The following is a 25,029-nucleotide window of genomic DNA, read 5'->3' on the forward strand; positions in this document are numbered from 1 at the left end:
GTGTTTTTTGGAAGCCGAACATCCGATGTGGCTGTCGGCTATTGTTTCTGGAGCGCCTTCACCTATCAGAAGCTGTGCCTTGGTTTTTGAACATTTGAGAAGTTAAATGGACTTCCGGAACAGATTAAATTTAGTACTTTTGTTTTTGCTATTTCTTTTGCGTTTTTGTTTATGAGGCTTTTTTGGTTAATTTGTTTTTGTGACTGTGTGGAACCCAGTTCAGCTACTCATTGAGTGAGTGAGTGAGTGAGTGAGTGAGTGAGTGACTGCAGAAATGGATAACACAGACAACCCCATCCAAACAATGTCAGGTAAGAAAAAAATAATAATTTTAATTTTTATCATCTACAAAATTGTCTTATTTATTTTATAGTACAGTACGCTGATTATTGCTTTCATTTTATGGATCAATTGTATCGTTAGATAGTAAAATTCATGTTAAATTTCTGTTTTAGGGATTGTTTTTAAAAGTCTGGAACAGATTAATCCATTTTGCATTACTTTCTATGGGAAAGTGGCGGGGTGAGCTCCCGTCGTTCGGTCCCAGCTCCTGCCCACCTAGCAGTTCGAAAGCACCCCTAAGTGCAAATAGATAAATAGGTACCGCTTTATAGCGGGAAGGTAAACAGCGTTTCCGTGTGCTGCGCAGGTGCTGGCTCGCCAGCTGCAGCTTCGTCACGCTGGCCACGTGACCCGGAAGTGTCTTCGGACGGCACCGGCTCACGGCCTCTTAAGTGAGATGAGCGCACAACCCTAGAGTCGGACACGACTGGCCTGTACGGGCAGGGGTACCTTTACCTTTACCTTCTATGGGAAAGCGCGCCTTGGTTTTGGAAAGCTTTGGTTTTGGAACGGACTTCTGGAACGGATTAAGTTTGAGAACCAAGGTACCACTGTACTGATATGCTTTCCACCCCAGGATCCATCCTCATTTATTTATTCCCTGCAAACAAATCACAATGGAAGCTCTATGAAAAGCCAATGTATAATCTCCTGTCAAACAAATCAGAATGAATTTTTAATAAACAGGAAGCCAGAGATGGCTAAGTCTTCACAGCAAAAGAGAATCCTGTTGTGGACATCGGCTGTCATCAAGTGAGACAATGAAGTGGTCCTAATTATTTGAAGGGCAGAAAGCTACATTTGGGGAGGAATGTAGTCATCTAGTCTTTATGGGGTTAGATTTCATACTTATTCTTATAAGACAGAGTAAACCTCCAGCTTTTTGAGTTTTCTCCCCAATTCTTTCCAGCTTCTGTTTATAAACATCCTGTTTTGGCTGGCCTAGATATATAAATTGAGCAGCTGCACTCACTTTACTCCTTACAAAAGACGTTCCTGTGTAAAATGAGCTTTTCTCTTTTATTAGGAGCTATCGAAGAAAGTCCAATAAAAATAAAAATATCCCACTCACATCCCATCCCTCTGTGAAGTATTTCACACTTGCATTGTTTGCAAGAGGCTGTTTATGTTAATGTCAAGCAATTGTTGTGTAAGCGCCTATACTTTGCCCTTTGCAGAAATTTCAACCTGGTCTATTTCTGCACTGTGCTATTGACATTTAAAACAACAATTTTAATTCCTTACTCCCCAGGACAATTTTTCTATAATGACAAATCGTAATTGAGTATCAGTACATTAAGGCGTGAGATGATTATCGGAACCAGTTTGCAGAAACAGCTACCAACAGTTTAGGAATGCAGCAGTTCTGCTACGGCAAGAGCAGGGGACGGAGGCATCCTCCCTTTGAGATGGAATGCACAGAGTCTCTTCCTTTAACTGATGACTAACAATGTAGTCACAGCGTAATGAACCTGAGGATCCTCCCAGCTCCCACACAAACAAGGTGTTTTCAGAAGAGCATGGAAGCTCTCCTGTTTGCACACCAGCATTTTGTTTCTGACGGTGGCTAACCAGATGCCTCTGGAAAGTTTTGTAAAATTGTACCCGGGGTTATTTCAGATTTGCTATTTCTGGATAGGCGTCCGTCACATACCATAAAATTCAGGCTGCACAATTAAAGTTGATATGGTGCTCTTGCACAACAAAAACACTCCCCCCCACACGCCAGAAAAGGTAGAATTTTGGGATAAGGGGATTGATGGGCAATTGCACTGGAAAGTGCAGAATAATTTATTGATTAAATGTATATACCTACTTATTGATTTATTGATTAAATATATATACCTACAAGGATCACCGGGCAGTTTACAATATAAAAACACAAAAGTACATAATGTAATAACAAACAAAGCAATCCCCCTGCCCCTCACCTTTTCCGGATTGAGAGAGTCATCTGACCAGTGAGGGGGCCCAGCTCCTTAAAAAAAAAAGATCAGGGGCCCCCCAGTGCCTTGGCCCCAAGGAGCTGGCGCTCTGGCCCCACACAGTTCATAAGGCCGGGGTGAAGAGGGATGTTTTCACCTGGCACCTATAAATATGTAATGAAGGTGCCAGGCTTTGAAATTCCTGAAGTAACATGCTTCAGCTAAGTGGTAATTCCACTTGCTCTACTCATGTTCTCTGGGACACATATGCCTGCAAATATGCATATTTATCCTAAGTATATCATATAGCATTAAGACCAGTCTTTTATTAAAGAAAAAAAAAGGTGCCGGAACTCAGTTTGGCTGGATTCATGCCTTATTGAAATTATGGAAATTATGGAAATTATGAAATTATGAAACAATTGTTATGCCTCCCGATAAAACGAAAAGAAGATATTATTATGGAAAAACTAATATTGAACCATCTTCAATAAAAGCATCCTGGGCACATTGAAAAAAAGTAGCTGAATAACTTTGTAGGTGTAAATAAAGCACATCCTATAAGTTTCTATAAGCAGTTAGCAACACTCAAGTAAAATATTAACTGCTCAACGACTTTATGATTTCAGATAACTTCAGGTGTGCATGCATTAGAGATATATACACCACCTATGTGTGATGGGGGCAAACTGGTTCTGGGTGCCCATTTCTCCAAAACATTGTCAATAAAAGTTATGTTCGAATTAATCAGCTACAGAACAGAATGTTATCTTTTCCAAGTTTACATATTTAAGATATACCAACAACAAACACAAGTACATATAAATAAAGCCCATGCTTTTTTTTAAAATGTGCTTCTCCATTTTGTTTGTTTCTGCAACCAATACTTCCTCTGTTTAATAACACCTACCTTAGGCATTGATTTCCCAGGTTCCATGTTCTCTTTATAAGGATCAGTTATCAGTTACACTGTCAACGAATCCCCAGTCCTTACTCTCTGTACAAAAGTCTATGGCTTCCTTAGTTGTTCTTCATATTTTCTAGACGCATTCAGGCTAGGCTGTCTGGTTATACCAGAACAGGCATCATGCTTAATTGGCAAGTAAACAGCACGTGGTTTTGTACACTGTATTTCAACAGTCAGAGATTGCAGAAGCTAATGAAACATGAATAAGATTTAGAAAGATAAAATTGCCGTGGCAGAAGCAGCAGCCTCAGACCACCAAATGAATAATGAGATGCTAGGCAAGATAAATAAATCTTACTTTTTTAGCACAGTGCATAACACTATCATAATTATAAGTGTCCCATATTGTAATAGGCATAGATTGGTTTTACTGGTCAGTTGCTGTAACTCATATATGTTAAGGGAGCTACAGAAAGAGAGCCAGTTGTCAGTATATGTCATCTCCACCCTGACCAACCGAAAGCGTTCCTCAGTGTCAAACTAGATAGGATGCTAAATGTATAATTGCCAGTCATGTCCCTGTGTGCTTTTAAAATAAGAAGTAATCAACTTTTTGTGGGTTGAGGGCTGCATCCCTTGGGGCAAAGTGGTGGTGGTGGGCAGAGCTGTAGCTACAGGGGGGACTATCCAGGTTGTTTGCCCAAGGCGAAGCCTCCAGAGGGACACAATTGAGGTTCCCGGCCTGTGTGTGTGTGTGTGTGTGCGCGGTGTGTGTGTGTGTGCGTGCGTGCACAAAAGCGCATGGGGGGTGCCCAGCTGGGTCTTTGACCTGGGTGAAATAAAGCCTAGTTTTGCCCCTGGTGGGGGGACTCACATAGCAGTCAGCAGCTATCCATTTCTATTTCCCTCCTCATGCTTGCTCTCAGCGGTGGAGCAAACCAATCGGGCGCCTGGAGCAGCGCTCGTGACCGCAGGGTGGAGCCAGTTGCCCATGGGGGCGGGGACAGTCGCCTGCGGGGCCTCCAAGGAGTTTGCCTGCCTCCTCCCACTCAGCCACCCTACAGCTGAGGGGGAGGTGGTGGGCAGACCGTTTGGGGCAGGGCTGATCCTGTGGACGCCCAAGCCACTGCGTCACTCCCAGGAGAGACGTGTGGCTCGGGTGCGCTGCAGGCCCTGCGCTGAGTGCCGCCCGGCATTTTGTCACCCCCTCAGTGGTGACACCCGGGCCGACCCGCCCCCATCGCACCCCCTTCCTCCGCCCCTGCCCCACGCTCCCTCTCCCTGCCCTACCCTCCTCCCTGTGACTCGCAGCCTATTCATCCATTCTGCCCCACACCCCACAAACATCAATTCATACAAGCACAGAAAAACACACAGGCCACCTCCCCCCCCCCCAAGCAAGTTTGTAATTTGATCTGCTGGTGTGCGCATTTGAGACCAACATTGTGCATGTGCAAATGACAGCTTCGTGATTAGAAGTGGCGAGGGGGAGGGGTTGTAGACATGGGGAGACCAAACAGGTGATGTACATTGGATAAAGACATCTCTGCCCCATCTCTGGTGTGCACAGAAACTTGCAACCGTGACTTGAAATGCAGCGGTGGTAGGGCAAACTTTTATGGTTGGGTGGCCATCTGTTATGGATGCTTTAGTTGAGATTCCTGCATTGCAGGGGGTTGGACTGGATGACCCTAAGAGCCCTTTCAGCTCTATAATTCTATGAGTCTAAGCCACTAATGTGTACACAGCCTCAGTTTCTTGGAAAGAGCACAAAGAAACCTATAGTTTCCATTTCAGTCTCTGCTTGTTGTCAGAATGAATGCTCCCCACATTAAATGGGGGGCACCCTTTGCGTGGTCGTGCGCAGCTCCCTGGACCCTATGTGGCACCATTAGAACAGGCTTGGCTTCGCCTTCCCCAGATGGGATACCTGGAGGTCTCCGCCTACCTCAGCCAGCTGCCCAATCCCGCCTGGGGAGACGTTCCCAAGGTGATAAGGCCAGGTAGGGGGAGGGACCACCCTGCCCACACAATAGGGGGAAGATCTTATCTGGGAATTGTCAGTTGGCTCCAGAGCTTCTCCCACCCTACCCATCCTCAGTTAAGACTTCTTTTGCAGGTTAACCTTTTCTCCACAGGTACGCGGGCCCTGCTACTGTAAGGTCGCTGTTGAAGGGCTGGAAAGGAATTATCCTGCATTGGCAGGTTTGCCTTTCCTGTGGCAAAACGTCACAACTTTGGCGGTATCAGGCCTTGGGAGGAATCCTTTAGTCTATCTTCCCTAAATGGGGGTGGGGGTGTAGCGGTGACCCACGCCCCCCTTCTCTTTGCGGCGGCAATCCCAGGGTTCCCCGTTAAAGGGGTTGTTTTGAGCGGAGGCTTTGGCTGTACGCCTAGATGTCATCATTGCTCTCCCCTGCGATGACGGCGTAATGGGGGTGGGTTATCTCTGCTTGAACATATGTTCTCCAGAGCCAGCCTATCCCCCCCCACACACACTCTGGATAACCCTGATGTTCCCCAGATCCTCGGTGGGGGACTGGGAGGGATAAACGCCCAATGCCTGAGCCAAGGTCTACCCTCATCTGAAACATAATAAAGTTGTGGCCACTTTTAATCCCATAGCATGTTGTCTTGAGTCGTTATTCCACACGGGGGCCGCCCAGGGTTTGGGGGACTCCGCCTGTCCACGCAAATCTAAGTGTCAGGTTTGTATACAGGTATTTTCTGTTGGCCACATCAGCAGAATTTTTGGCACATTTCTCTGCCACAGTACACCCCCCCTTTCATTGTTTCTGTTGTTGTAGTCACCATTATTAATATGCATTTACTAGCTTTGTATAAAAGTACTTTTCTGAGAACTTGGGACTTTTTGGTTGCACAAGTACCATAAACCTATCAGTTTTCAAATAATTCAGGTTAAGAACTTTGCTTCAGGATGAGAACAGAAATCGTGCTCTGGCAGCGCTGTGGCAGCAGGAGGCCCCATTAGCTAAAGTGGTGCTTCAGGTTAAGAACAGTTTCAGGTTAAGAACGGACCTCCGGAACGAATTAAGTACTTAACCCGAGGTACCACTGTAGAGCAATATGTGATGATAAATAATTTATATCCCCTACTCCACTCTTACAAATCTTCATACTACCACAAAAATTACCGTATACAGCTGCACAGATCTCTCTGGTAACGTCAAGAACAGAGTACATAGGCACTGCACATCCTCTGTTGTTTTTATTCAGTGTCTGGCATTTAGGGGTGAATTTCTGTGCACATAAAAGTTAACTAATAAGGCCAATGTTCACTAACATACCTCTCCTATGATGCTCAGTGGAACAAAAAATGTCAGTCATATCAGAACAGTCTATCTGTATATTCATATTGTTTACATGTTTTCAAGCCACTTTACTAGAAATGACTGGTTGGCTGGGCCTTAATTAGACATCTACAGGAACATGTCTTAGAAAACATTGATCTGGCCATGATCAAGTCATCTGTGTGCTGTAACTTATGCATGGTTTATTCTAACATGCAGCTAGACACATTCTGTGCTGTGTAGAAGAAGAAAAAGAGGAAGTGTGTGAAATAATTTTTTGTGCAGTTGCGCATATGAGTGAACCAAAGAGAACTTGCCCCAAACCTGTATCTTCGCATCCAGTGAATTCTTCTTTTATGTACCTATATTTTCCTTGCCACCAATGATTTCCTCAGCCTTGCAGTCTATTTCTTCCTTTATTTTGCTGATAATTTTCATTTCTCCACCCCTTCCTTTCCCTTCCTTTTGCTTACTAAAAGTTTGAGGAGGGGGAACTACTATTGCAGTGGGGGGGGGTGTAGTTTAGAATAAGCCCTGCTGCACTCTGTCCTCAGTAAGTAGGCCTTATTCCACCCACATTTGGGGTATCAATGACACAATGTGACTTCTTCCATTTCTAGGCTACCTTTCTCCATTATAAAGGAGGACTCAGGGCATGCTACAAACTTGGCAAACCATTAGCAAATCCAGTGTAATGGAACAGACATACTCACTGTTAAGAGGCTTCAGTGTATGAGCTACCCTCAGGAATGAGTACCCTGACTGAGATGCAGAAGGAATCCCCACTAGGGCCATGGTCAGCTCCCAAGTCCTACAGCAAGGATGGGGAGCTGGTTCCCACCCTGGCATTGCTGAGCTTCAACTCCCATCAGCCCTGACCATTGACCCTGCTGGCTGGAGCAGATAAGAATTGGAGTCCAGCAATAGCTGAAGAGCTGCAGGTTTCCCATCCCTGTTCGGCACTAAACATAAATTTCTTCCTTGTACACTCACATGTATAAGAATCTATATGTATCAGCTGAAAAAAAATGAAATATATTTTGTAATGCAATAATTCTTATTAAATTCTTTAAGAATAAATAAAGAATATTATTAGGAATAAATAATTCTCAATAATATTAAACATACCTACAAAGAATCTTTAAAACATGCTGAGAGTCTTGTCCCCCTTCAACAAATCTCTGAAATAACACCCCTCTTTTTGTATTAAGAATAAACATTCCATTTAATCACATAAAAGTACACTTTATTAACTGATTAAAAACAAGTACACCTTTATTAACTGATTAAAAACAATGTAATTTATTTGAACACAAAGAGTAATAATGGTTATTTTTGATACAAAGTAGTAATAAAGCAAAATGACTTCGCTGTATAGCATAAAATTATAAAATATGCAAGTACAAAGTAGTAATGAAGGTAAAAACATCTTCCATATTAAAAATAGGGGGGGGGAATATGAACTTCACAATTTTAAACATGATATGCAAAGTTAACTAATATGGTACTTAACTAACCTCCAAAGTCTGCAAAATATAAAGTGTAATGTTAATTATACTGCATACAGACCTGGGAATGAAGGCAGCCAATGGCAGTGAGGACTGAACTCCAAATACAGCCCTTTGCTCAGTTCACTTTTTAAAAGACCCAGGAGAGGCAGAAGCAAAGCACTATGTCGTATCTCCCTTGGAAACTGTGAGCTCACAGTGAAAAATGCTATGTATTGTAATGGTTGTTTGAATTTCCTTGATCAGTTTTCAAAAGGGAGAAGATAAACATACAAAACATACTGTAGTGGAGCAAATGACTCATAGATTAAAAAAAAATCAGAAACACATTTTACATTCATTTTAAAATCCTGTGTTTAATGTTCAAATTCAAGCTCAGCCTCTGCACCCTTTCATAAAGGGCAAGTGATCCCCGTAAACCACTTTACTTGTCTTAAGCATGCTAAAACATTAGGAAGGGCAAACCAAGAATGCCCCAAAATGGTTCAGAGTAAGCTGTTTCAGGACTCTCTGGGCTTATCAACCTTTCCTCTGCTCTTTCCATGCTGTACTTTAAAGCTCCATGTCCCAGCACCCCTTTATTTTTTTACTGTGGAGCTTTCCCCATGAAAACCTGCATTTTAGCACTCAATCAGAGCAAACTTCAACCCACTGAAAGCCTGAATTGACATGTGCACCGACTGAGAGCTAAAGAGTGGATTTTTGCAGGGAAAGCTCCAGGGCAAAAACCACACATGCTTGGAGACAGAGCTTTAAAGCACGAACCTGTGTCTGGAAAGAGTGGGTCACAAGGTAAGTATGGATAAGTCCTCACATGAAAAGCTTAACTGTCAGCAGATTTAAATGATTGTGGTAAAATAGCAGCTGGCACTAACTAAGACTATAATTACATCTATTTAGTTAATCCAAATTATGGTTCTTGTTGAGGGTCACTATTAATAGAAAAATTAGATTTTATTTTTTTAAATGATGCAAATAAAATCAACACTGAAGCTAGGAAAAGATATTTCAGGTTACTACTTCACAGTTCATTTTCCCCTCAGGAATCACTTACCGTATATACTCGAGTATAAGCCAACTTTTTCAGCACATATTTTTATGCTGGAAAAGCCCCTCTCGGTTTATACTTGAGTGAGGCAGGAGTGGCGGAGGGATGAGCGGCCCGAAAGGAGCCCTTTCTCGCCGCTAGTCCTGCCGCCGCCGCCCATGTCTCGCAAGGGCAGGCACAGGAGCTGTGCTATGCCTCTCCCAACCGCGGCTCCTATGCCTGCTCTTGCGAGCGGCAAAGGCGGTGGCAGAAGGACGAGCGGCCCAGGATGCTTTTATTGAAGATGGTTCAGTATTAGTTTTTCCATAATAAGATCTTCTTTTTGTTTTATAGGGAGGCTCTTGGCAGAGGCGGCGGAGGAGGAACGAGCAGCCAGAAAGCAGCCCTTTCTTCCTCCGCTGCTGCCGCCACCAGGTTTGTGGTGTGGTGAACCGGCTTATACTCAAGTCAATAAGTTTTCCCAGTTTTTTGTGCTAAAATTTGGTGCCTCGGCTTATATTCGGGTCAGCTTATACTCAAGTACATACAGTAGGTTCCCCAGGTTCCTTAGAACATTCTTCTAAAAGCAGTGCTAAACTAAGCACTGTGCTATGAGGATCAAGAATTTTCACAAGTGGTATATCAACCTTATGTTCTATATAAATGAGATTGCGCAGAGTCATGGCCAACATGGAATCTATGCCAAGGGACAAGAGGGGTGTATTCATTGCAATGTCACTTGGATCTGTACTAATGAGCTGACTCACCAATGATATGATATAGTCTTCAATGTTTAGTGCAGCCAAATCCTTGGAGATGGCTTGTTCAAAAAGCTCAGCCTGACTGCCAAAATGTTCTATCATAATTGTATGCAGGCGACTTTTGATTGCTGGAACTTGACGATAGTAAGTGTTGAGCATTGTTTTGAAGTTCAGCTTCACGGCAGCTTGCTGAGGGTGGTTCAGAGTTAAGCTTGTTTTAAGATTCTCATGGATCTCATCCACTTGCAGAATTGATATACCCTTTGATTCCACCAATTTTTGAAGTTGATTTTTACCATCCAGTAGTCCCAGATTCAAGGCACCCCAGTTGATGGATTGTCCCGACAGTCCACAGTTTCTTCTGAATTGGCAGAAAAGGTCCAGGAAGGAATTGGCAGCAGCATAGTTTGCTTGCAATGAATTTCCAAGGAAGGAAGCAACAGATGAATAACATACAAAATAATCAAGAGCCTGTCCCTGAGTGGCGTGGTGCAGATTGATGGCACCAGCAACCTTTGGGCTTAAAACTTTCTCAAAGCTAGTGAGCGTCATATTTTCAATGCGCCCATCATGCAAAACCACAGCACCGTGGAAAACACCTTTGATTGGACACTTTGGAAAGATTTTGCTGATTGAACTGATTGCTTTCTCAACCTCAGGCCAAAAAGTCACATTGCACTGCAGACTGATGACCTTGCTCCACTTGTTCTGAATCTGCAAATCACTTATTTCCTTCTGTTTTTCAGTGCTGGGCTTTCTCCTTGAAAGGATCACGATGCATCCTCCTCCATTTTGAGCAATAAATCTAACAGTTTCATAGCCAAGCCCAGTGAGTCCTCCTATGACTATGTAAACAGCATTCTGCTTAAACATCTTCCGCTTTGCTTCATGCACTGGTATGTCAGAAATACACCTGTTCTGCCCATTGTTTTTCAGCACAGCAAATGAGACAGCCTTACAGGTAAAGTAGGATGTTATCGTGTCTATGCTCTCACTGTTTTCTGTCGGCTGAAAAACGGAACAAGGCAAGTCCTTGAATTGCCTGCGTTGCATTGATTTCAACCAGTCACTGAAAGGCTTGTGGGAATGTTTCAGCGATGATTTCTGAAAAATGGTTGCAAGACTGAGAATATGAATTTGAAAGTTTTCATGACCGCTTCCAATTAGAGATCGCAAGTGTTCAGAATGGTGGTTGCCATCGATTACCACAACATCCTGAAGATGTGAAAGACGGGCTAAGACGTCTTTGGGTAATCTTTCTAGGAAGGGCAGAAAGACAAGGGCGTTGCATTGAGCTACTCTTTTTTCCAGGCTGCTGTCAAGTGCTGTACATAAGGTGTTCCAGCCCTGTTCCTGAGCTGACAAAGCAAGCACTTTACACAAAACCGATTGTGGTTCATCAGAAATAATGCCTAAAAATCTATTCTGTTTCATCTTTGGTAACATCTGGTGCAAAATTTCCCATCCTATCCTGAAGAAGGAGACACAGGGTACAGTTTGAAAACATGGAAATTTCTGGGTTTTGAAACACACTGCTTCTGGAATCCTGATTCTTGAAGATGCAGCCACTGGGTAGCATGAAACAATATGATCTCCCACTTTGATCTTTTTTACATCACTGCCTGTTGCAACCACCGTTCCACTGTAGTCCAGAGCCAAGAACCTGTATTTATCAATGGTCTGTGAATTCCAGTATAATGTGTTTCCAAAGTTACAGCTGGAAACACTAACAGGATAATAGTCTTCAGAATGGATACTTATTTTCTCAACTTGCACTTCAACATTGTGATTATCAGGAGAAATCTCAATGTGGTCAGCTGGCTCAGCAAATAGATTTCTTACTTCATGAGGCTCAGAAGTGTAAAAAGTTGACAGCTCAGATTCTTGAAGAGACTGAGAAGGATCATTATAGGACTTGTCATTAACCTGTGTACATCTAATTTCAGAAGTGTAAATTCTCCCCTGATTAATCCAGACTTCAGCATATTTATCTGCTTCATATTCTACTAAAACATCTGCTAAAACTGCTATGTCCATTGTACTTGTTGAACCCATATCAATAATCTGAAATGTGATTTCAGGAACTTCAAGAATGCAGGATCTTACCATCCCATACAAAGCCAAGCCAGGGTTAATGTGGTCTACAGTCCTGCCTGTTGCTCTATATGTAATTATCTTGATGGAACCATGACTGTTCTTCTCTCTCAATGCAACGACAAGTTGCCGGAAAGCTTCACAACATTTGGATAAGCTTGCAACAACACTCTCAGGATTTTCTCCATTTGATCTTTGAATTCCCCACATAAACAAAACATCATTGTAGTCATGTACCTCTAGCCTAATTTTGTCCTGAGCAGCTGAATTTGCACTTCCTGACACCAGTAATCGCTCCCAGTCTTCATACATCAAAAACCTAGAATCTTTATGTAAATATTTTTTGAGCTGCTGAGAAACTCCAATTTTGTCAGCAAACACTGCAGCTCTGGGTGCATCTCCTGAGGTTTGGATAATGTGGGAAGGGGTTACCTCTTTCCACTGATTTTCAAAAAGGAAAGCATCATCACTATTGGACGTTCTCTTCAGAAGAGTGAACCCAACACGTTTAATCTCAACCAAAACAGAGCCTTGTTTATCTGTGAAGCATCCACAAAATTCTAAATAGTTCTCAGTAGACTTACTTGTTTTCAGATATATCATCATTTCCTCTTCCAAAGGTCGGACAATTACAAGGCTGCTTATGTTGGAAGGAAACCCTGTACAGTTGTTCCTGGTTTTTGCGGTCATCACACCAATCATTTGTAGAAAGCAGTCTAATATCACTGGATGAATAAAATACTTGTGCAGTTCTTCCCTGGTTTGCTTGTTCACCTTAATGGTGGTTATGGCTTCCTTCAGCTCTTCAAAATAAAACACATCACTTAGCTGCTTGAATACTGAACCATACTGAAATCCAAAACGAGATAATGCTTCGTATATTTCATCCTTTCTGACAATTGATTTACACCGCTGAAAAACATGCCTATATGAAATGTTATTTTCTTCAAGAAAGGTTTCTTGGTTCCATATGATCTGTCCAGATGCATATACCGCACCAGATGAGGATAGTATTTTGAAATCTTTCCTTTCCTTTTGTGATACCACTTTTAGCTTCAAATCATGAGAATTTTCACTTAAAACACAAGGCGATTCAAACTTCATGCTCATCTGACACAAACTTAAGGGCTCCTTTCTTCCTGAGCTAGCCATCACAGCTGACAAAGCAAGTTCAACAAAAAAGGCACCAGGAACCAGAGCAACACCATTGAGCTTGTGCTCGTACAAATAGGGAGTCACTGTCTGAGATATGGAATACTTGAATTCTGAACTGCCGTTGCTGACATTATGAATTGACAGGTGGTTTGTGTTCAGCTTGGTTTGAGTTGGCTGCTGGAGCATGTTTAAAAATGACATGAGCTTCTTATGATCAAATTGATACCTGGGGTAGGCTGCTGGTACACCCTGATATCCTGCATAGATGTGCTCCCAATCTGGATTGACTCCCAATTCAAAAAGGCCTTTAACAAGTGTGAGAAGTGTCATATATTCTTTGTCAAGGTGCAAGGAAGGAAAAACTTTAGCTTGTGTCCCTAATGCTTCAATAATATATCTTTTCAGTGCACGCTGGGGACCAATTTCCACAAATACAGGATCATCTCTGCTTTTTGCTGCAGTTGTTATAGCCTCTGCAAACAAAACAGGATCCCGAACCTGTCTGGCCCAGTAGGTGCCTGTAACAAAATCACCATCTGAAACGGCCTTCCCTGTTGCTGTCGAAATTAGGTCAATCTCTGGCTTCCCTTTCTTTAATTCTGATAGATTTTCTGCTATCTCAGTTAGTACTGGATCCATCATGTGGCTGTGATATGCAGCTGGCACATTTAAAACATGAAGAAATATGTTTCTTTTACTGAAGTGCTCAGCCAGATCTTTCTGAATGGCGTGGATAGACGCTTCATCTCCTGATAATGTGCAAGACAAAGGACTGTTAAACGCTGCAACGCAGACTTTCCCTGAATATGCTCCAAGGGCTGCTGACACTTCTGCAATGGGAATGTTGCCAACCACCAGCATTCTGCCTCCAGTGACTTTAGCCTGCAGCCTGCTCCTGTGGTAGATGACTTTGACAGCATCTTCCAGGGAAATCAAGCCAGCACAATGGGCAGCAGCTACTTCGCCAACTGAATGGCCAACAGCAGCAACTGGCTTAACGCCCCAGTGTTGCAGGAGTGTAACCAAGGCCACCTGCAGTGTAAAGAGTAAGGGCTGGGCAACTTCAGGCCTGGACAAATCTTTGTATTCATTTTCTTTTGATTTTAGGATTCCTGTGGGAAGGTGTTCTAGAAACAGCCTTTCTATTTCTTTGCATTTGTCTCTAAACACTGGCTCAGTCCTTAGCAATATCTCAGGTATCCCTTTCAGATCCAGACCGTTACCAGAGAATACAAAAATTAATTGTGGCGGTTTCTTCAGCGGAGCTGTTTCCAGTTCAACCGCAGGGGAAAGCTGTTGCTCTAGTTTCTGTAGTGAAGATGCCACAAATGCTTTTCTGTACTTGTAGTTTATATGGCTTCTTCTACAAGCAGATGTGTAGGCCAGATTTGGGAGTGTCGCTGATTCACTGGTATTCAGGTACCTAGCTGTGTCTTCCATTGCCTGTTTGAGAGAATTTCCTGAAGCTGCCGAAATGACAAATAATTCGACAGGCCTTTGGACTGGAGAAATAACCTGCGTTTGTTTAAACTGTCTGACAACCACATGGGCATTGGTGCCCCCAAATCCAAAACAGTTGATCCCAGCAACTCTGCCATATTCAGCAGACTCATCCCACTTCTCCACTGTTGTTGGGATGGAGAGATTCAGTTTCCCTGTATTTATGCTGCTGGTGCTCTCTGAAAAGTGCAAGGATGGGACTATCTTCCCATGGTGCATCATGAGAAGAACTTTGATTAAGCCTGCTGCCCCAGCAGCTGACTCTGTGTGCCCAATATTCCCTTTAACGGAGCCAATCTTGAGAGGGGGCAGATTAGGAGACCTCTTTTTACCAATGACATTACCTAAGCTCTCTGCCTCAACAGGATCTCCTGCAGGTGTCCCTGTGCCATGTGCTTCAATATATTGCACAACAGATGGATCAACACGATCTGGGTAGATGCTGAGCAGCAACTTCTCCTGTTCCTCTTGAGATGGTCTGGTGATCGGTGTGACGGATCTTCCATTCTGGTTGACTGCACTCACACTGATGACACCCCATATTTTGCTGAAGTCTTCCTGCGCCTATTTTAAAGAAGATGAAAAGAGGTAAAGCTTCTTAAAGTTGTGAAACATAGGGATGGCAAACACAGCCAGTGCAATATAACTCAGTCAACATTTTATGATATGCTCTCTCTCTTATAACAAAGATTATGAGACATGGTGAGCATTCTACCAGCTATGACTATTTTATAAATAGAATTAGACATAATTCCTAGGTTTAATGAATTAAGAGTCAGGAGTTTGTGAATCCCGTTTCTATACTCATACCTTCTTTAATGGTTTCAGCAAAAGAACTCCACAACCTTCTCCCCTTCCATAGCCATCGGCCTTTATAGAAAAGGGTTTGCTGACTCCTTCAGGGGATAGCATCTTTGCTTTACTAAGAGCGACGAAGACCTGTGGTTCCATTATGCAGCTCACTCCTCCACAAAGAGCAGCTTCGCAGTCTCCTGTAGGGTAAAATAATGAATGCATTTCTGTTCAGCATAAGGCTCAGTATTTAGTCTTCTGAAAAGATTACATCGCTATACAAACATACACATTTACCTGCCCCTCCAAGCTTAAGGGCATTCTGTTAAAGGAATCCAGGGGTGTGAATCTTGTCCGAAGCCTGGGGCAGGGCTAGGGCCATGCCATGACCCTGTGAGGAACCCTGGCTTAGCTCGAGTTGGTTTGCATGGATGGGGCTCCCCCTATCCGTGGTTGACCCTTAACAGACTCCCTGTGTGACGAGCACGAGTCAGATGTAGTCGGGTCAATCCAATGCCTAAGCCAATAAAGCTCATATTCTGTAACCAATAAAGTTGTGGCCTAAATTTGCCCAATAACATTTAACCTAATACCTGTGCCCTTGTGTCTTATTCATCAATGAGGGGGTGGTTTCGGGGTCTCAACACGCAACAGTAAGTCTCTCATTGTTTGTGAGGGGAAATCTGTAGTTCTCTTTAAAATGTTCTAGTGTGAATAAAGCAAATGTCTATGTCTTGTCACTAAATTAATATAAAATTATTTTCCTAACTTACGGTTAGCTACATCATTCCTATAAGCTCTTTTCTCTCTCACTTCCACTCAGTGCTTGCCTACTGGAGTTTATGGTCTGTGAGGCAACATACCTAAATTACAAAATGCACCCTGTGTGACATGACATAATATAACTGGTCCGCAATGAGCATAGTGTAAGGAAGACCAAGATAAATCCCAGAATTATACTTCGAAATATGTCAGTCTTATTTGTGAGTGCCTGTGGCCTTCAGAAGGCTGGGGGTTGGGGGAGGGAGGCTTTCACAACATACAAACTTCAGACCTTTCCAGAAACATATTCCAATATTTTACTGTGCCTTGCAACTGATGCTGCTAAATAGGGAATAAAATATGAGAGGCAATATTGCGTGGAGTGGGGACTTGTTTGCCACTTTGAGGTCCTTAGAGGAAAGAAAGAAAATGAACGAATGAAAAACTATTAGATCTCATTACCTTGTTTAATTGCATGCAAAGCAAAGTGCAAAGCATAAGCAAATGAGGAGCAAGCCGTGTCGATGGCAACCGATGGCCCAGTCAGATTAAATGTATATGAAATCCGGTTAGCAGCTATGCTCATTGCTGTCCCAGTGCCATCGTAGTGGCTTGCTTCAGTGGGGTTTCTGCTACTCATTAGCCTGTAGTCTTGATTCATCATACCTGTGAATACCAAAGATGTACTATGTTACCAGCATAGTACATTGAGAGTACAGTATTCATTCTGAACAACTTGATTGCATTTATTGCTCTAGCTCTGCCACACACAACATGCTTCAATCTACACAACAAGATTAGGCTTTTCATTGAGTCATCTTTGTAAGGGAATGATATGCAGCTATTCAGGTTTGTGAGTACTGATCAGCTAAGTGGATAGACTTTGAGTTGTGAGACTAGGGTTAAAAAAAATAAATCCACCATAAATTGCCTTTCCTAGCTCTCTGCTAATCTCTCCGCAGGTCTCTAGTATATAAAATCTGAATGCAGTTCACCTACCTAACAGGGTTGCTGTACAAATGATCATGTTTTACAAGAATGTTTTACATACATCACTAATAATATGAAAACCGTATTATTCCTCAAATTTGAACTGAATATTGGAAATACTGCATAAATGTTGCTTTATAGCATAGTATTATTTATGTGTTTTATTTACTATAAAATCCATATTTACATGTTCTATTCAAAGCAGCTGATAGTGACAGAAGTTCTTTTAATGATCATAAAGTCCAACAGCTCTCTTAATACACTAGACTTTATTTTTTAAAAACTGCATATCATGTAACTGATTAATCACCATCAACAGCGTTGTTCATGTAACCAATAGTTACATGTTTGTTTCTTGAGTTATATCAGTTTAACCTTTCTTTAGCTTGTAATGCTCTTAAGCACGGTTATATTTACTGTCTAGACAACTTCACATTTTCTTCAAAAATATTGTGTAGTCAGCAATAGATACTCTCAATTATCTTTAACAGTGGGCTGAATTACATTAGCATGTGTTACCTGTTGACATCAATTAAAGTTCATTTGTTCAATAAATATTGGTATGTTGAACCCATTTTTCAAATGTTCTGATGTATATTTGGGTGCTACTTCACCCTTACCAATCACTTTCTGGGGGTTTTTAAGTGATCTGCAAATGAACCTTAAGTGTTCAAAAGACTGAGCCTAGGGTTGGGGGTTCGAATCCCTGCAATGGGGTGAGCTTCCATTGCTCAGTCCCAGCTCCTGCCAACCTAGCAGTTTGAAAGCACATCAGAGTGCAAGTAGATAAATAGGTACCACTCCAGCGGGAAGGTAAACGGCTGCTCTGGTTTCGCCAGAAGCGGCTTAGTCATGCTAGCCACCTGACCCAGAAAAACTGTCTGCAGACATGAGCGCTGCAACCCCAGAGTCATTCGCGACTGGACTTAACTGTCATGGGTCATTTACCTTTACCTTTTTAAGTGTGTATAGGATTGCAACCTAAGAGAATTATGTAGACCAGCCCTATATGTTCCAGTCTATGCTCCTAAATTAGTGCAACTGTTTTAAGCTTAAAATTATCATCTCACCAACAAAAACCCCTGTTTTTGAACCACTTATGTTTTCTCTAGGGACTCCTGCATCTTCCAGTGCTCTATATGTGCATTCCAGGAGTAATTTCTGCTGGGGATCCATACGCTCAGCTTCCACATCATTAATTCCAAAAAGTCTGTTGTCAAATGCATTAAACCTACAAAACAGAAGTCAGATAATAACATTGTAAGTAGGAGAAAATAATATGCAACCAACTCATGGCACATTCATTAATAAGACAATCAAATATTTTGACTTCTAGAAAATTATTTCCATTAATCATTTTAAAATAAAAGGCTTTAATAATTTGGTCATTTGTTCTTGGGGAAGGTAGAATGAAAATAGAAGAATATTTAGAGCCACTACTTAATAGTGGCTTAGGATAGTGGACATAAATATTTGTAGAATTGGATCCAAAGTACCATGAGTAGAGGGAGAAACTGTAGGGGTGCTGTTCTGAACCTTTATACTAGCAAAAGGCTATATTAAACACATGGTAAATAAAGATACAAGCTTTAGAATACAGTGGTACCTCTGGTTACGTACTTAATTCGTTCCAGATGTCTGTTCTTAACCTGAAACTGTTCTTATCCTGAAGCACTACTTTAGCGAATGGGACCTCCCGCTGTTGCCATGCCATTGCCAAGCAATTTCTTAACCTGAGGTACTATTTCTGAGTTAGCGGAGTCTGTAACCTGAAGCGCATGTAACCTGAAGCGCATGTAACCTGAAGCGTATGTAACCCGAGGTACCACTGTACAGAAGGGCACTCAAAGGTTTTGAAAAGTGCTAGTGGAAAGTCTTGTGCAAGAGTTCTTGCAAATGAAAGGACTGATTTAGAGTTAGGACTACTCTCTTTTGTTGAATCAGAAGCAGGCCTTCCACGAAGGGAAGAGGCTTTCTTCTAGATTTTGGATCCTAGTCATAACGTTGCACGTGCCTGAATATTTCAGATTCCACACTAGTTTCAGCTGTTATCAAAACACTGAATAAAATGAAATTCAAATAAACAGATGGCAGGAAAGCCCACATATCCCTGGCAGCCGGCCTGGGGATTCCCCAATAGCCGACCACCTTGCTCAGGCTTTGCTCCCCAGGGATAGGAGCTTGCTGCGACTGGCTTCCAAGCCACCCACCCTATGACTGGTTAAGCAGCCATTAGGATCAAGGCCTCTCTAGTCCAGCATCCTATTTGCAATATTGGGCAGACAGATGTTTCTGAAAAGCTCATGAGCAGGCTAGGAAGGCAAAAGTCCTCTTCTGCTACCTCACAAGTGGTATTCAGGTGTTCACTGCTTATATGCAGTTATTCTCAAAATTGGATGATAACTTATGGACATTGTTTTATATATAAAACAAGTAGATGCAGCAAAACAAGTTGATAGCCCAGTTTAAATGGATGCTTTACTTGCCAAAAAATGAGATAAAATGGGATTTGCCATATGATTAAGGGAAATACAATAAAAACCTCCATGAGTAAACAGGCTATATAAAAAATATTCTGGTTAAGATGTTCAAGAAACAATTGCACATCTATTAAAATACTAAATGAAACAGTTTAAATTTGTGGATTAAAAACAAAACAAAAAACCCATAGCTGTTCCATTTAGTTATCCTGAGCAATAGTCATTGATGGACAAATTTCTATGATCCAATTCTTTTTCAAAGCTACTTTTAAGCCAGTGTCCACCATCTCACGCACCCACATGCTGTAGCCACAGATTCCGAAAATAATTTACATACTGTGTAATTAAGATTAAGAAACAATTTGCAGTAAATTCTATTTCCAAATAAACTGACTTAAATAGTTATGTAATTCAGGCTGCAATCCTATACCCAGGTAACCTGGGAGCAAAGCCCATTGAACTCTTAAGGAATTGTACCATTCATGGGACGATCATATTAAGCTAAAACAAAACTGCCTAGAGCACCAAAACCATTTTTGCTTCCTATGGAAAAATGATTGGTATCACACATAGAAAAGTGTATTTGAAATGCATTATCTATTTTCTTTAACATACACCAAATGTGTACGTTTAGGCAAATTACTTTACAATAAAAAATATTAAAAACAGTTTAGTGTTCTGTTTCCTTGGAGCTGATTCACAGTTTATTTTCCACCATCGTGTGATTAAGCGTTAACACTTACTCTTCGGTAAAAGCGGCATGTCTTGTGCTCGTCTTTCCTGGTTTGAGACTGTCTGGATCATACCAGCTTTTGGTTTCAAATCTTTCCGGAGGTATTTCTACAACACAGTTTCTGCCTTCTGCTAGAACTCGCCAGAAATTATCAATTCCTTCACCTGTTGAAAATATATTATTTTAGATAGCTGGAATTTACTTCCCAATAGTTTATTTATTAAAATAGAAACTTAAATTATATTGGTGTGATTCGTTCGACAGAAACTACAATGGAACCTCGGTTGTCAAACATAATCCGTTCTGGAAGACTGTTCGACTTCCAAAACGTTCGACAACCGATGGGCGATCAGCAAAGTCCATTGAGAAAATGGAGAATCGCACCTCAGAAGCCGTTCAACTTCTGAGGCGCATTCGAAAACGGAAGCATTCCCTTCCCGGTTTTTGGCATTCGGCTTCCAAATCGTTTGGCTTCCGAGATGCTCAAAAACCAAAGTTCCATTGTATAAGACAATTAAAAAATTCTGAGTAAATAACTCAACATGATAGCTCAGCCAGTAGAGCATGAGACTCTTAATCTTAGGGTCATGGCTTTGAGCCCCATGTTTGGCAAAATGATTCCTGTGTTGCAGGGGGTTAAACTAGATGACCCTCTTGGCCCCTTCCAGTTCTATGATATTATGATTCTATATTATTTTATCATAGAACTGTATATCAGAAGTGTGCATCCATGATTCAGCCTTCCCACGTGAGCCGATACCGATTATGATCATTAAAAAGCTGCTATATGAATGCTGCTGTATCATTGCACTAGAAGTATAATCATATTCCCTGTTAGTTCTAATATAAAGATCTCTGGTAGCACCCACTACACACTGACTTAATATGTAATTCAAAGGAGCAGTGCTCACCTCCAGGAAAATTGCATCCGATCCCCACAATGGCAATTTCATCCTCAGTGTCCATCAGTTTTTTTACTTTTATTCTGAAAAGTATAAAATAATTAGTTCAATGAATCCACATCTAAAATTAAAATATGTTTCCCCAACAGGGTGAGCGCTGCATTGCAGGGGGTTGGACTAGATGACCCTTGGGATCCCTTCCAACTCTACAATGATACGATTCTATGATTTCTGTGTGGTCATTTGGGGATAATCATTAGGGAACATAATGTCAATGACCAATCATTATTGGCTTAATTAATTGCAAGCACCAGCCAGAAAGTGTACATTTAGATGGAGCCAATATATTCTAGTTACCACTGGGGACCAAAGTAGATATATTAAATACATCTTCATCTGTCCCATCCCCCCTTTTTAAATAACAGCTGGGAGTAGGGGCTCCTTAATTATTTCCTAGTGCATTCCCCCCCCCCCAAGAGAGCACAAGGGAGACGCTGTAACTCAGTAGTAATAGCACATATGCCTTCCATGCAAAGAGTCCCTGGTTCAAGCATCAGCATCTCAGGCCAAAACCATCAGATGGTGATGGGAAAGACTGAGGAGTGCCGGCTGCCAGCTACTGTAGTTAAAAAATACTGGGCCAGATGTACAGATAGTCTGACCTGTCAGGTGCTTTCCCGTCTTCCTAATGTAAAATATTAAGGCATCTACACTAGTGGCCAAAATTGTGGAAACCTTTTGGGAAAAGTGTATTTCCAAGGTTTCATGGCTCATAACACCGCTCTCCCCCCACACCAGTAATACCAAAACAAGATGACACCTGATTGGCTCTCTAAACACTCATTCTCACTGGCTACATTCAAATGAAGGAAAGCTACTGCATATCAACCTAAGCAAGTTGTGCTTCCTTTTTCTGGTTATTTGGCTATAACTTTTGATAGAATACAGATAGTTGAATAAACTTTGTTGCATTGCATTCTTCATTAAATTATCTTTCCATTGATATATAATTTTAAGGTGCTACACTCAATATGCCAGCAAATTTGGAAAACTCAGCAGTGGCCAGAAGATTGGAGAAGATCAGTCTACATCCCAATCCCAAAGAAGGGCAGTGCCAAAGAATGCTCCAACTACTGCACAATTGCACTCATTTCACACGCTAGCAAGGTTATGCTTAAAATTCTACAAGGAAGGCTCAAACAGTATGTGGATCGAGAACTCCCAGAAGTGCAAGCTGGATTTAGAAGAGGCAGAGGAACCAGAGACCAAATTGCAAACATGCGCTGGATTATGGAGAAAGCTAGAGAGTTCCAGAAAGACATCTACTTCTGCTTCATTGACTATGCAAAAGCCTTTGACTGTGTCGACCACAGCAAACTATGGCAAGTTCTTAAAGAAATGGGAGTGCCTGATCACCTCATCTGTCTCCTGAGAAATCTCTATGTGGGACAAGAAGCTACAGTTAGAACTGGATATGGAACAACTGATTGGTTCAAAATTGGGAAAGGAGTACGACAAGGCTGTATTTTATCTCCCTGCTTATTTAATTTATATGCAGAATACATCATGCGAAAGGCTGGGCTGGATGAATCCCAAGCTGGAATTAAGATTGCCGGAAGAAATATCAACAACCTCAGATATGCAGATGACACAACCTTGATGGCAGAAAGTGAGGAGGAATTAAAGAACCTTTTAATGAGGGTGAAAGAGGAGAGCGCAAAATATGGTCTGAGGCTCAACATCAAAAAAACGAAGATCATGGCCACTGGTCCCATCACCTCCTGGCAAATAGAAGGGGAAGAAATGGAGGCAGTGAGAGATTTTACTTTCTTGGGCTCCATGATCACTGCAGACGGTGACAGCAGCCACGAAATTAAAAGACGCCTGCTTCTTGGGAGAAGGGCAATGACAGGCCTAGACAGCATCTTGAGAAGTAGAGACGTCACCTTGCCAACAAAGGTCCGTATAGTTAAAGCCATGGTTTTCCCAGTAGTGATGTATGGAAGTGAGAGCTGGACCATAAAGAAGGCTGATCGCCGAAGAATTGATGCTTTTGAATTATGGTGCTGGAGAAGACTCTTGAGAGTCCCATGGACTGCAAGAAGATCAAACGCATCCATTCTTAAGGAAATCAGCCCTGAGTGCTCACTGGAAGGACAGATCGTGAAGCTGAGGCTCCAGTACTTTGGCCACCTCATGAGAAGAGAAGACTCCCTGGAGAAGACACTGATGCTGGGAAAGATGGAGGGCACAAGGAGAAGGGGGCGACAGAGGACGAGATGGTTGGATAGTGTTTTCGAGGTTACCAGCATGAGTTTGACCAAACTGCGGGAGGTAGTGGAGGACAGAGGTGCCTGGCGTGCTCTGGTCCATGGGGTCACGAAGAGTCGGACACGACTAAACGACTAAACAACAACAACAGTGTAGTATAGCCAGTCTTTATGCTTCTTTGCGTGTACCGTTCACTTGGCCAGAACATGCACATACCATTAGCTTTTTGATCAACACAGTTCATTATTAGTTCATCAACAGCATCTATTTTGTGGTGGTGGTCTTCAACCATTTCCGGTCCATTCAAACCATATCATTCATTACATTATGAGCCATCAAACCTCGGAAATACACTTTTTAAAAAAGGTTTCCACAATTTTAGCCACTAGTGTATATAAGGCTAAGTGGAATTATTACTGTTTTTGTAGCAGCAAAACAGCAGATAGCCTCTTCTACTGCAACCTCTATGGCCACATTTTGTAAAAAAAGAACTCAAACAACACTTGGTGCAAATTGCATGCCACATCCAGCACAACCAGGCTTCTGTAAGGTATGAGGTATGCAAAGGATAGAATAGAGGAAGCTGTGCTGCTATTAGAATACAAAGGATTTCAAAATTTTACCCAGCGTGCCCACAGCAAATAAACTATTTGGGTCCCAGATACTTGTAAACTGCAAACAATAAAATAAAAATGCAAAAAAATTGAAGGAACAGACTATATTCTTATGTAAAGTAAACATGCACAACAATCAAAGTCATCAGTACATACAAGAGTAGGCTATTCAGACTCACCTCCAGTTGTTTTAATGTACACAGCTTTTTGAAGTTTGCTGGTGAAATCTTCTGTGCTGTGTATACATTGAAGTTCGCTAAGTAGCTATAACCGTAGTGGGGGCAAGTCCTCATATACTAAGGTTCTGTAAGTGCTAGAACTGCTGAGACTTCCTTGCATCTTTCATTTATAAAGGTTTCGAGTTGGCTAGCTCATCATTTTTTCATGGTCACCTTTCCATTACATCATGCTTGGGAAGTTCCCACGGAGTGCAACTTTCAAATTTTGCTTTCCAATTGAATACAAACTTCTGCTTCTCCAAAAAAATGTATGCTTTGTCATCTGACCAAAACAAATTCTTTTTACCACGTAGCATTTTTGCATTGATGAATTCTTAGCTGTAAGTCCAATGTGCTATGTACATACAGCATAATAATACATACTATCTTTCTCTCGCCATACATTCAGATCTACACAAACACAATTAGAGCACTTACCTAAGATGAAGTAAATAAAGGTAAAGGGACCCCTGACCATTAGGTCCAGTCGTGGCCGACTCTGGGGTTGTGCACTCATCTCGCTTTACTGGCCGAGGGAGCTGGCGTACAGCTTCCGGGTCATGTGGCCAGCATGACTAAGCCACTTCTGGTGAACCAGAGCAGCACATGGAAATGCCGTTTACCTTCCCGCCAGAGCGGTACCTATTTATCTACTTGCACTATGACGTCCTTTCAAACTGCTAGGTTGGCAGGAGCTGGGACTGAACGGGAGCTCACCCCGTTGCGGGGATTTGAAC

The 25,029-nt window shown here is 42.0% G+C and overlaps 1 protein-coding gene across 2 annotated transcripts; it reads right to left on the bottom strand.

Annotated features, from left to right (window-relative positions):
• Positions 1–7,820: 7,820 nt before the first annotated feature.
• LOC128424400 (uncharacterized) lies at positions 7,821–24,694 on the bottom strand. 2 transcript variants are annotated; one of them, XM_053410478.1, is made up of 7 exons: positions 24,254–24,694; positions 21,199–21,272; positions 20,298–20,451; positions 18,145–18,305; positions 16,547–16,750; positions 15,341–15,522; positions 7,821–15,094 (listed from the first exon to the last, which is right to left on the bottom strand). In XM_053410478.1, exons 2-7 carry the CDS (start codon positions 21,251–21,253, stop codon positions 9,557–9,559), a joined length of 6,294 nt encoding a protein of 2,097 aa, XP_053266453.1. In that variant the 5' UTR covers positions 21,254–21,272; positions 24,254–24,694; the 3' UTR covers positions 7,821–9,556. The 2 variants fall into 2 exon arrangements, with proteins under 2 accessions (XP_053266453.1, XP_053266452.1); XM_053410477.1 differs by lacking the exon at positions 24,254–24,694 and having other exon boundaries at positions 21,199–21,979.
• Positions 24,695–25,029: the final 335 nt, after the last annotated feature.

The sequence above is a fragment of the Podarcis raffonei genome, chromosome 12 (genome assembly GCF_027172205.1).
Source record: "Podarcis raffonei isolate rPodRaf1 chromosome 12, rPodRaf1.pri, whole genome shotgun sequence".
Lineage (NCBI taxonomy): Eukaryota > Metazoa > Chordata > Lepidosauria > Squamata > Lacertidae > Podarcis > Podarcis raffonei.

Excerpts from the sequence above, each read along its gene's own strand:
- LOC128424400 (XM_053410478.1), bottom strand. The coding sequence starts at position 21,253 with ATGGACACTGAGGATGAAATTGCCATTGTGGGGATCGGATGCAATTTT. Across the intron at positions 15,523-16,546 it reads TTTGCATGCAATTAAACAAG|GAGACTGCGAAGCTGCTCTT; the intron begins GTAATGAGATCT and ends TTTACCCTACAG. Across the intron at positions 15,095-15,340 it reads TGCTGAAACCATTAAAGAAG|GCGCAGGAAGACTTCAGCAA; the intron begins GTATGAGTATAG and ends TCTTTAAAATAG.